The sequence below is a fragment of the Sitodiplosis mosellana genome, unplaced genomic scaffold (genome assembly GCF_009176505.1).
Source record: "Sitodiplosis mosellana isolate CC-2019 unplaced genomic scaffold, AAFC_SMos_1.0 Smas_scaffold_47, whole genome shotgun sequence".
In the NCBI taxonomy this organism is placed as follows: Eukaryota; Metazoa; Arthropoda; class Insecta; order Diptera; family Cecidomyiidae; genus Sitodiplosis; species Sitodiplosis mosellana.
The window spans coordinates 2,667,790-2,681,434 of NW_022595289.1; the positions used below are offsets into that span (position 1 = coordinate 2,667,790).

Sequence of the window (13,645 nt, forward strand, 5' to 3'; positions counted from 1 at the left end):
TGTTGCTGTTGCTGTTGCTGTTGCTGTTGCTGTTGCTGTTGCTGTTGCTGCATATATTTGTTCATCGCTGCATTGTATTGATAAACGTTGGCCGGATTCTGTGGAATTGGCATACTATTGCTAGCAATAAAATTACCGTTTGATTGAGGTGGTTGCTGCATGTTGAAGTTTGGCCGTTGTTGATTTCCCTTCATGTAGTTCATCTGTGGAAGTGGCATGTATGGTGATTGCGCCGACATATTCTGATTGGCCGCATCAAAGTTTGGTGCACGTCCCTGGAGCGCTTGCTGTGGAATTTGATGCAACATTTGTTGCTGCGCTTGGATCATATGGTTGCGTTGGGCATCCATCGTCGGTGGATAGGCAGCAGCTGGCATTCCATTCAAATTCTTCGGCATACCGTTCATATCTTGCATGTGCGATGGTTGAGGCTGTGATTGAATTGTACTTTGAACCGGTTTTTGCATTTGTTGCATTTGTTGCATTTTCTGTGCCTCCGAGCGCATATCTTGGCGATAACCATTCTCATTGGTCGTCTGCAATGACATGATATTCTGTTGGCGACTGGCCGCTTCATTCTGTAATTTCAGAATATTTTGCTGCTGTTGGAGCATTTTGCTATCGACATCGGTGCCGTTTGTGTAGTTTGTTGAGGTGCGCAGAACGCGTTCAAGGATTGGATTCGGAATGAAATCATCCTCTTCATCATCGTCGGCGGTGGCAACTAAGATCACTTGATCACAGAATGATACGCTCTTCTTCTTTGTACGTTCCTGGGGTTTCGATTGAGCATTATCGTTGCTATGCAGCGTCTGATGAACGACATTGTTCAACATTTCAACCTCTCGAATCTCTTCGGCAATTTGACTTGCCGGCAGTTGATACGAGGGTTTGCTCGACACAGACATATATGGAATTGACGATTTGCTGATCGCATTATTGTGCATTGAAGCCGGCGCACAGTCGACTTCATCGTAGGATTCAGTTGAACTAGCATTATTTGAGATCATTGAATTTACAGACATATTACGTGCATTTGAATCAATCAATAGACCATTCATGTTAGTGCGAATCTGAACTCGTTGTACCACCGGATTTGCATTGAGAATTTCCTGTGACGATGAATTTGATCGTATTAGAATACCGTTTGGTTCCATCGTTTGTGGCAGCTTAATTTGTTCGAAACGAGATGTCAAATCTCGAACCGTTTTTTGATTTGCTTCATCGGCCATCGGTTTTATTTCGTTTTGTTTGTTTTGCATGTCATAGTTGGAAATTTGGTCGACATTGTTGGCGTTAGCGTCGAGGCGAGTTCTCAGTTTTTGTTGTTGCTGTTGTTGTTGTTGTTTCAACATTTGCTGACGCTGTTGAAATTGAGCTAATATGCTTGTGGTTCCCTCCTTTGTGTCGACTGATTTTTGTACTGATGGCGTGGGTGTTGTCGATTCGCTCGACGTTTCAAACGATGAAATTTCGTTGGTAGTTGGTGGTGGAGGGAACTCTTCGCTTGCCTGTCTTGAATGGCACGATGATGCTGGAGGTGTTGGATACGGTGGCAATTCGAAATTTGGCTCGAATCGACAATCAACTTCGTCGACTGTATCCTTTTGCATATTTTGCATGGGTGATTGTTCTTGATGAACTACGGCACAGGTTGTGATAATGGTTTGGCACGAGTCTTCACTCATGCTAGTGTTTGAGCTCATGTTCGAAATAAGCGATACATTCGCTTGATGGAATGGTGTGATCGCTGATATCGGCATGAGTTCCTTGTCCATTTGCTGTTGGTGCAATTGCAGCTGATGCTGGGACAACGTCGAATTCGTTCGCAATGGAGGTGGTGGAGGTACTTTGACTTGTGTTAATTGCTGACGTGTTGCCATGCCATTTTGAACGTTTTTACGCATCAATTTGCTTCGTTCAAAGTTCGGATTTCCACCTCCGGTGATAATTGTCTGATACTCGAAGTGACCTTCCGAAAGGTATCCACTCATTGAACTACCGTTTGGACTAGCAGTGCTTAAGCCAAGACCCAATACACTGTCATCAACAGCACTCTTAATTGGGATGGCTGCTTTTGCAGCTTGTTCTTTTTGTTCAGCCTCTTGGGCATCGGTCAAATCTGGCATTGATCGGTTTTTGCGCCGAATCAAACCACCCATTAAAATCTTCCTTCGAACCTTGTGTTGTTTCTTGCCGTTCTTCTCTTTTTCGCATTTTTCGTCTTTGTCTTCCTTGTGCTTCTTCAATGTGTCTTTAGCATTGATCAGCGCTGGTTCACCCCCGTTCAAATCGCGTGCGGCGACCTTATTCCGATCTTCACTTCGGCTACGCTTATCCTTTTCTTCACTGCGCTTACCGCGGCCAAAAATGCTCAGTCTACTTTCACGTTCTGGTTTTGTTTGTGTTTGCGGCAGGGGCAATGGTTGAATGTCCGGTTCGATGGCATTCATTTCATTTTCCATCATTTTCAGCGGTGATTTACCCTTCTTCGGCAACGTCGCATAGATTCCAATATTTTTGTTAACATCCATTGCGGTTAGCATGCCTTCTTTACTGCTTTTCATGTGTCGCAAGCTGCCACTATTCGTGATATTTCGGATATCATTCGGGCTCAAGTAAGGTTGGTCTTTGAACATTTCAGCGTTTACTCCATTTCCGCCTTTTTCAATCAAAATGCGACGGTGAAGACTTCTAGCTCTCATCACGCATGTATTGTGCTTCATGCGGGCAAATGTCATCGTGTGTGGATTTGAATATGGGGCATCTAACGCGGCTCTAGCTTTGCCGGCGGCGGTGTGACACAGACGCAAAGCTAATTCCAAGTCATGGTGCTCTTCGCTGAATCGTGACCTCTCTGAAATGAAAGAAAAAAAATATTTTTGTAAAAAAATGTGAGAAAAATGAAACATTTACATTTTGCCAACAGCACATCTCAATGAGGTGATCAAACAAATGACAAACAGTATAAAAATTACTAACCTAACAGTTGATCTGCTTCGATGCACAGACGTTCACAATCACCTGATAACTGAGACACGACTTGCTCTGGAATCTTTGCCAGCTGTTGCGGATTATGGTGTTTTGGCGGATAAGAATCAGTTGAAGATAATGAATACGAATCATAGCCCGCATCGAAAAATTGATGCTGTTGACCGTTGTATCCGTTAGAGCTGACTCCGTTTTGTGTGATTCTTGTTGGACTTGGTGGATGGCTACCGTTTCGTTTGCCCATCAAATACATATATGGGCCATCAAGTGTTGTTGACGACGATGAACTGGCGCTGTTACGATCACCACTCCAGTTGCCCGAATCACGGCGACGCGGTTGGTTCAAATGATCTGGAATCGAAAGACCGTCTGGCATTTGTGTCGATTCAGCGCTCAAACTTCGATGCAATCCATTGTGTTGCTTGTTGCGAATCATTTGCCCATTGACCATACCATTCTTGTTTGATCGAATACCATCGACGACGTCACCGCCGTTGCAGTGCTCTTGATATTCTTGCTGCTGCTGTTGTTGCTGCTCTAGACTACTTCGGCTCACGTAGCTCGAATCATCCGAACCGCTGCCATTGCTACCGTTGAAAATCTTATTTTGAATGACACTTAAATTTTGATAGTCGCTACAAACAATGTTTCGGTTGGGTGTTGGCGTTATTGCACGTCGTGTATTTCCGATGGCTGCCTTTTCTGGACTTGGTGTAACTGCACGCCTGTTAATTGATGAATGGATTTGTGAAGACATTTGTTGTTCCATCTGAGCGGTTGGCATGTTCTGTGCATTTGCCGCCGGCTGTGGCGTCGCGTACAATAAAAGCAACGGTTGATATCGTCCTCGGCTGCATTTCTCTACAACACTTTCCCAATCAGTGCCGACCTATGAATTTTCATTTAAATACAATTGGTTAGTTCCCATGCTCTAAAACACACGTATCTTATGACTGAGATCAAGATTTGGACTTGAGTTAGAACGGATACTTACTTCTTTGACATTCGCATCATCGAAGTACACCCAAACTTTCAGTTTGGTGTGAAAGAAAAATGTTGTGTAATGCTTTCCATAGTACGATACAACGCCAACCAATTCGTGTTCAACGCTCTGTGACCATCGTGAATCAGCCACATGATGAAATACGTCGCGTATTCGAAGCGATGTTCCAATTGATTTGAGTACGGCATGTACTTGATCGGCGGCTGGTCGCTCGCTGTCCCAAACCACACCGATCGAAACCACATCTGGTCGATTCAAAAGTGCACGTGCAATTCCAATTTTATTTCCACAAGCATTCTGAAAATGTACAAAATAATTTAATATTTAAATGAACTATGAATTTTTGGTTTCAGTCGCAAAAGCTACGACCATGTTTATCGCTATATTTGTACATTGGACATTGCAAAATGTTTGCTTTATATTGTCCCATGTTCATGTGCATGCCGAATCAACAGTTTTTTTTTCCATTGAATATACTTGTCGCCAGTGCTATTTTGTGAATAACAGAAATTATTGTTTTGTCCATGAAACCGCGCTGTGCACACCTTCACACCAAGACGTTTGAAATCGATTTGGTGTGTGGTTTTTTGTGTGTGTGCTGTGAATTGAGATTTGCAATATAGATTTGAATCAAGGTTAGCATTCACTTTGAAAAGTATGCTTGAAAGTTTAATTCGATTATTTTTGGCATCCTTTATTGGTCGTTTGGCATGAATTTTTCACTGAATTGCAGAAAAAGACTGGATTAGATGAATGTGGACAATAAACGGCATTATATTTACCACTCATGCCAATAACTTTTCTGTTGTCTGTCATTTTCACAGCACCCGCAAGTTTCATTGCGTTGAAAAAGCAGTAAAATGTGTAAATTTTATATGAATTCAGGACACTTAGGTTATAAATCAGAGAGTAATGATGCTAAATCATCATAATTTATTCATATGTGTGAATGGCAATTATTGCAGTGTCATTGCAATTATGGTGCGTACAATGCTCGAAACAAACACATCGAAATCTATTCACAATCATATTTTGCGCTCTCTTTTTTCGTTTCTGTTTCGTTTTGCTCTCAACGAAAAATGAAAGAGAGGAGTCGACAAAAGTTGAAATGGTTTTCTTCAAAACAGCTAAACGTTGGGATTTAAATGTTGACGTCAGCAGAGTGACGAATGAATTTTCTCTTGTATAGTATTATTCGTTTGATTGGCATGTTCGGAATGACTATGACGAAGACGGCAACGACAACGACGACAATAACGTCTGTAAACTTTTTCATGCTGTTTTATAAACATAAAATCCCTATGCGTTGCGTTACGATTGATGTTTTCGCGAGACTCACTTCATTAACCGTGCACAATGTTTTTGCATAAACTCTATTAAAATATATTTGCTTTTCACTCCATTGCAGCCACTTTCATTTTGCAAGACATGCGAGCATTTAATTTTTAAAGATGATTTTTTGAATAAATAACACTTACCGGACAATCTCGAATATCGCCCATGTTGCCAGCACTTCTCAACAGTTGACCGAATGACGGTTTCTGGCAGCTTTGCGCTGACCGTAAATTTTGTGATGTGAGTGCCGACGCAGACACGTAGTGTACCATCTGAAATGGGGAAAAAAGCAAACGCAAAATAGAAATCAATTCGTATAAACTCATTACAAAATATCGCCCCGAATTAAGAAACAACAACCATGCGTTTCATATGTGGTCATGGTTTTAGAGAGAGAGAGAGAGAGAGAGAGAGAGAGAGAGAGAAATTTACACGTCAAAGCGAAAACGAAAGATTTGAATCATGGCTAAATGAACGGAAGTTTTCAGATCGATTCATATATACAGGCAGTGAGGCTGGGCTCAGTGTTGAAACAGTAACTCATTCGCCAGCACAACGAATGAGATGAAACCAGATCAAAACTATTTACCGTTACCCGTTGCCGACGCACGAACTGTGCGCGCACACATATGAGAGTTTAAAGTACCTAACATGGGTTCAATGATATACACTCGAGCAAAAATGCGTGCAAATAATACATCATGCGACTTGTTGATACTGACGCTTGATCATTTGCATACATTTTCTTTCTTCGGTCGATGTAATTTTTACTGTTTTTTTTCTGCTTCTATCTTTCTTCTCGCCATAGTTTGCACATTAATACAACATCAGACAGTTTGTTTGCGGCACATGTGAAATGAGTTCGTGCTTGGTTCGTATGTAAGAAAAACAAACATATCGGCTTACCATTTATTGAATGACAAAACATGCGGCATTAAATATTTGAACAAATTGTCAGCCACACGCAGTAATTCACTTGAATTCCCAAAAAAACGATTTAATCAAATCGAAATCAAATAATTATTCTTTGAAATCCGAACCGAGTTGAAAGGAAAGCAATAAATTTATGCAAATGAACATTTGCATTTGAAAGGGGTCCGAATGGCTTTCCATTATTGATACTGAAATATGGATTGATCGCATTATAAACGTATTGAAAAGAGTAAACAAATTTAACCAATAAAACCGAAAAATATATAGGAAAAAAACAGAAAAGACGACAGTTTTAGATCGCGAATTTAGGAATTATACAATGGGCGTTTTGAAACATCGTTTGTTCATGGTGATTTTGGAAAATAAAGCCCAAAGGTCATTCTAGCCGATGCTAACTTAATGTATTGAGAAAACAAGTGATTATGTTGAAACAGTTCTCAAAATTGAAGATGCGTAACGGTCAACTAATTGGCGACATTGAATAGTTATTTTAATTTAATCTGATTAAAAGACTTCGATCACGACTCAATGAAAACCAGCTTTTCCAATCATCGTTGTCGACGAAGTTTTTTAATTAATGCATATTCTACTCGATATTCATGAGTCACTAATCATTCACATTGATTGCACAGGTTCAAAACACTGCATTGATTGGCAATCACGTTGGCTAGGTTATTGTTATTAAATTACTCGTTCGACCACTTCTGCTTAGAAACACTGGGAACCCATCAACGGCAACAGCATCACTTGGATCAATCGGAAGTGCTTTTTTCCCAGTGTATTGCGAACAGAAACCAAAAAACCGCAAGAACTGAGAAGAACGAAACAGTAATACCGATTTAAGACAATTCGGATGGATAAAGTGTCATTGTTTTAATTTCAGTTTCATATTCAACTAAATCAAATTGATTTACTTGTTGGCTTTATTTTTCTTCCCGCGCGCGTTTAATTTCATTTTTCATACAATTTCATTCGTTTCATTCGGACCGAATCGGTCATTATGAGTGTTGTGTCTTCGTAAAGTGTGTTCTAGTGGCTATTTTGCAATAAACTAGTTGAATACTACAATATCATGGTCGATGTGGAAAATATAACGAAAAATGTGTGAAAAAAATAAAACAATACCATGGTAACAAACGAAAGAACACGTTGCCACTTTGAGTTGGAGCGATCGTGTATGTTTTCGATGTGTGGCGCTCCGTCTCTTTCCATTGTATGTGCAGCAAGTGAGAGACAGACAGACCAGTAAATTAATGTATGAGATTGCTTTTGACGCTGTTATTGTTTTTGCTCTGTTTCTATTTCCATTTCTTTTTTTTTCGCTTCTCTTGCAAGTTTTAATTCAGTTCCATTTAGGTTGACTGTTGTTGCTCACTTTCGGGGAGTTGAAATTTCGTTAGTGCTCTTCTTCGGTTTGGCCCTTGTGTATTTTAAATGTAAATTTTGACGTTTGAAATTAACATGAACTCGGTGCGTGTGATTTCCGCTTTTTATTTTAGCCGAAATGAGTGTATTCTGTACACTGTACACTGTACACTGGAGGGACTGAATTAAATAACTAATTTACTCGTTGAAGATGAACCATCGAAACAACAACTGAGAAACAAAAGAAAACGAGCACAAGAGCCAATGGAAGTATTTTATTTTTAGAAGGGGGTCTAAAATCGTTACCTGTGTGAATGGAAGTTGTTCCGAATTGGCACCACATTCGCATACGCTTTGTTCCACGACTCTCATCGCGAATTTCTGGTGCGCAACACATTGTGGTGTGTTGCAGTCGTCCATCTCTTCGGACGATAAATGTGAATGGACTCGATGCAATAATAGCTCAAAGCATTCGGCTGCATCACCTAAACATCCCAATGGAAATCGACGGCCAGCAAGCGGTCCACTTGCCAATGCTCGTCGCAACGGTTCCGGGCATAGTGCGGGCTCTGAACTTGTTTGCAATTGCTGGAATAATTCCTAAATTGACCAAAAAGTAAGCGAAAAAGAGTTAGTAATTTAGATTTAATGAGTTCACGGAAGAAAATCTGGCGCCAAAATATTATTACAAGCATATTCGAACGGTCTCAAAAAGAGAATCGCTTAAAAAAAAACCTGTTGAAAAGAAACAGAGAAAAAGAAAACAGGTAACTTCTAGGCACTTACGACAATAGCGCGAATACAATCTTCCATGTATTCTTGTTCGCTGTTCGTCTTCGCTTTGATCATTTGTGGCGTTGTGTTTGCGTCGCTTGTTTCACATTTCAGTGAATTTGGTTTGTTGTCGTCTTTGCCATCGTTCGATTTGATTTCAACACACTTATTACTTTTAGTCAGAGTGCTGCTGTTCGAGCCACCATTGTTTGTGGGCTCCTTTCGCTTATACCGAAATTTAATCATTTTTTAAACTCTTTATTTCTCGGTTCCGATTGCAGATGATTGAGTGTCACGAAAAACAATTAGTTGTCAGTGTGGTCGACACGTTGTCATATGTGATTACGTCATTACTAACGGACAACGTACTAATGACTTGTTCAACATATCAAAATATTTCGATGCCTATTGTCTTATTACGACACGTTTTTGGATCAATTAACTCGCTACTGGGCTCATTAAAGTGAATTTAATCTGTGAACGAAAAAATGCCTCGGTTAACCACAGATCTGTGTCATTTCGTTGGATTATGGAAGACTTTTCGAGCTAATTTGAAAATTACGATGTGATTTTCCTTCGTATTTCGATTCCAAGATGTTAACAACAAAGAATTAGAATAAATCATATAATTTATTTTACGCAAGAATATCATTTTTCATGTCTTTTTATGAGCATTTGTCTTCGCACGAAAGCGATGGACAAGTGCGTAAGCAAACGTCGTCGACGTCGTCTTCATTTCTATCCCTAGTTTCCCTTTGATGCGACTTTAAGTTTTATTTTATCGGGTCACGCGATGTTTGGTTTGCAAAAAAAAAGAACTCAAACAAAATGACAATGGCGCGACTCATTAAAACAATATGGTTAGTGAACATGTGCATGACTTAATTGCCTAAAAGGATCGACCCTCTTTTTTCACGATGTTTGCATGCTACGGACGAATCGATTGAATTCTAGATTTCATGGCAAACAAAAAACAATAATGAAAAGTAAAAACAAGTCAAATTAAATGATTACCGCAACAGTTCGTGCACATGTTCGACTTTGGTGGATTCTATGTCTGCACTTTTGTATGCAAATGGTTCGGATTCGATGCCTTCTTGCACACTCTGTATATGGTATTGTACACGAGCTTGAAAGTAAATCAACCAAACAATGGATGAATACAAAATACAAAACAGAGAATGGAACATATTGGCAATCGTTTATATTACAATAATTTAGCGAAGATAGCTAGGCTGTAGATCAGTTGCGTCCACACCTGTCGATGCGTAAAAGAATACACGCCCGACACATTTTATTGTAAACAATGGGATTTACTACTACGGAAAAAATTGAAGCAAAATAACAGAATATGCAGAACATCGAACCGGTCGACGCTTGTGCCGAAGAAACGGCATCAAGAGAATTGAGAGTTGAAGAAGAAGAAAAATTACTAGGTTTGGCGTCATTTTCGTTTTCTTTATATTTTTTGTGTGCCCGTACGCTTTGTCTTTTCAATTCGCCCGAATTATTTCATAAATAATGATGCATGAACATACTATGGGCCAACACGTGTTCCTCCGAAACAAGCCGTCGATCTCATTGTTTTCACTTTTTCATTTTTCATGCATTATTTTTATGACGAATGAGCATCAACCTGCCAATTGGCTCCCAATTTCGGTGGAAATTATTCTGGCAAAGGTAGAATTTCCCATTCAATTCAAACAGGTGACATTTTTGGAGCGTTCATTTGACTGGCTTGGCTCACCAATTACCATTTTATATGAAAATTCAACGGATGATTCGAATGATTTCAATAATTTCGAACGAAGCAGAATGAAGCTATTGACGGATATAGACAAACAAAATGCGGGACAAGAGTTGATAATTCATTGGGTCGACAATCAATTTGTGCCATGACACAGAAAAACGGCATTTTCTACCAAGACCAACAGTCATGCAGAAGTCTTGTAGTCATGAAAATCGGTGACTCGATCGAAAAGAAAGGTTTTTGGTTTTGAATTTTTTCGCATGACTACCAAATTTACCTATTGATGAGCTCGAAATCCACTTTTTGAATGTCAAGAGAGAGAGAGAGAGAGAGAAACGAAAGAGTTGTGTGTAGTTTTCCTTTGACATGTGGTATGCGTTGAACCGTGACAACACAAAAAAAAACATCATACACAAAACGACTGTACAATTTGGTGTGTTGTTTGTTATTATGCCTTTGTTGGCTGTTCGCATTCAATTTATCATTTCCTTTTTGAATACTACGGTGATTTTAGCTTCGTTTCAATTTGTCGATTTGCCTCTTTCTCGGGCCATTTCGATTGGCTAGCGAAAAAAAGTGCACGAAAATAGAACACATACACAGAAAACTTCTAACTCTCGTTCGAGTAACAAGTGCTTTCGCATTTGTACTTTCGAATCGTGGTCAGTGACCACCAATTCAAGTGCAATCAAGCAACTTGTTGGATTTTCAAAGCCAATTGTTTCTGTCGTTTTTCGCTTCGGCCATTGTTTTTGTGCGCTTGAGTCAGCCGTTAAATGGCACTGAAATTACTACAATTTTTATTTGCCATTCGTTTTTCATCTCTTTTCTGCCTCATTTAAATGGGTCAACATGACTAATAAGTTGATTGCAAAAAATAATAATAAAACAATCCGTTCCGAGAGTGCTCCAGAACGCGGTCATCGAACGAAATACATAAAAATTGTGCAAAGTCTTCCAGATTCACACAATGTCCCATCGAATTTCGTTGAATTGAATTTTAGCACCTTTTGCAACCGTTTCGGTTCGGGTACGAAAAGGCGTTGGTACAAAAATTAATTGAATTTCCGGTAGTTGGCGACGTCTTGCAACCGTAGGCATAAGAACCGTTTATTTTGAAACGCATGATATAACTCAAAAGTAGCGACTTCTTCGCCTTATTAATGCATTTACATGAGAATTGTGCAAGGCAAACGGTTACAAATGGAATGAGAGAAAGAGCGAGAGAGAGAGAGAGAAAAAAGAGTGAAGAAAAGAAACCACCATGATGACTGTTGATGACTCAACTTAAGCGTGCGTGGCCTGGCCATTACTTCTATCGCATTGAAATATTGCCATTTTGTTGAAAGAAACCGACCGTCTTTGAGACACTGTCTCGCGCTGAGGCCGAACAAAATACCGAAAGATAAACATTTTCTTTTATGTTGTTGTTTTTTGTCTTCTTCTTTTTCTTATCCATTTCGCTTTTTCAATGCATCAAAATCATTTACATTCGGTCGATACAAGGAATACAAATATTACTCATCGGAATACGCAGAAGGCGGTCGTGGCTGAGGGCCTGCGGAGCATATTTTGTTGTCGTTGTTACTGCTGTAAACGAATCACTCGGTGTGATAAAAGCAACATTCTTCTACTGATTATGTGCTAGCCTTACGTAAAGTAGTTCCTTATGATTTCTGTATTGATTTCCAATGCATTCGTACGTAAAACGACAGCCAGCGCGTTACATCAATAACATGGAAAAAAATGTCCACTAAACGCTTATGCGGTCACGACAGATGCTTACGCAAAACTCTGATGACAACACACCACACGATTCCAATACATTTGAAATGTGCTTACGAGTGATTACACTCAATTTTAATCAGATTACTGCTTAAGAGAGTAGAATTCACAGAAACGATTGTTGGTTATTTTGCATTTTCGAGTGATGGATTTTCTGTATTTAGCAACTCGAGAAGCATCACATTGATTGTGTACAAAACGAAACGGTGGAGAATCCAAGAGAAAGAAACAAAGAAAAAAACAATATGGTATTTCCGAAGGTTCGAATTTCTTGGAAGACGTTTGTAAAATTTGTGTTTGGATGTGCGGTTTATCAGGTTTGCAACATATTTATAAGTTGGGATTGATTGGCTCGTATTGTATTGGTCACGATTCTCTGATTGATATATTCACATTATTATCAATCGGCAATGATGATGATAATTGTTTTTCCCTTTCTGGCGGTATGGCCTCTTCACGCATAAACACACACAAAAGTGAGAAATATATGTAAAGGATTCACGCAAGTTTGCAAAATAAATGGCAATTAAATTAATCAAAGTACTAACGAAGAGAGGGAGCGATGGGAAAGTTTGTGTTCGTATATCTCACATCATTTGAATATTAAATTCGTTTTCGCTGTGTGTCTTCATCAAGAATCTTGATCGCAGAAGATCGTTAATATCCAATAAACGGGCATTACTTAGCAACTCGATTTCCTTTGGCAAACGAACTGTGTTTCTCATCCGAAAGCAATATTTGCCAATATATATCGTGATAAAACAATCGTTTTAATGTCTCAGAATTTATTCATTTTGTCTGTGTTTAAACAGAGAATTATCGAAATAACGCAAATAAAAATGCAAAGTGTATATATGTTCGTCGAAGCACGAAACCGGAGTTCAAAACGAACGCCGCGATGAGATTCAAAATTAATTGGAAAACAGTCGCAACGGAAATAGCAAGAACAGAAAGAGAAACGAATTCATATTATATTATGTATATAAGTCATCATGTGTAGTCTAATCGGCTTTGCGAATTGAATTCGCCGCAACGAAATTAAAACTAGCTTTTTAGTTGGAAAAAACTAATTTTTTGCTGTTGTTCTACAAGTTTGCAAAAAGAAAAAAAAAATGAAAATCACGGTGTTGGAATCGAAGGCGGATTTCTCACTTTCATTTAATTACCTCGAAAAGTCTTCTGATATGCGCGCGAATCATGTAAAAGAATCACTTACGTGAAGTAGCTGTGTGTACAATAAAGAAAGTTGAAATGTTTAGTGTCCCAAAAAAAACCATAAAATCCTTCGAATGTAAAGCGAATTATACTCGTTGATTTGGTTCTTCGTCGTCGTTTAAATCCAGAGAAAGTCGTCAGAATGATATTACCAATGGGCACCTTAATAGCTTTTCAACATGGAACATAAAACACATACACAACAAACGAAATCAGTTCTCGTTATTCCTCTTTGTGTCTCGTTTTTTTTTTGTTTCTTGCACTCTATCTCTCTCGCTTTTTCTCTTGTTTTTATACCGAGAGTGATTGTTTTAACACCACACGAAAAACTGGTTTAGAACAAATTGACATGAAAACTTCGTCTAAAAGAAAATTAGCCCGCGCTTTTTTCTCTTTTGCTACTGTTGCTGGCTGGTTGTTATTGCAAATCGGTTTCTGTTTTTTCAACGATCGTTTTGATTGGGTATTGGCAGTGCGATCAACGATCTCTGTGC

At 39.1% G+C, this 13,645-nt stretch overlaps 1 protein-coding gene across 1 annotated transcript in view; it reads right to left on the minus strand.

Annotated features, from left to right (window-relative positions):
• LOC129570007 (uncharacterized) overlaps nt 1-13,645 on the minus strand; it is an 84,182-nt gene that overhangs the window by 923 nt on the left and 69,614 nt on the right. The window contains exons 4-8 of the mRNA XM_055449352.1: nt 7,934-8,227; nt 5,473-5,601; nt 3,986-4,291; nt 2,983-3,880; nt 1-2,857 (exon numbers count right to left, since the gene is read on the minus strand). The exon at nt 1-2,857 is cut by the window's left edge and continues 923 nt beyond it. Of these exons, the coding sequence (XP_055305327.1) occupies nt 1-2,857; nt 2,983-3,880; nt 3,986-4,291; nt 5,473-5,601; nt 7,934-8,227 (4,484 nt within the window). The remainder of the gene's footprint in view (nt 2,858-2,982; nt 3,881-3,985; nt 4,292-5,472; nt 5,602-7,933; nt 8,228-13,645) is intronic.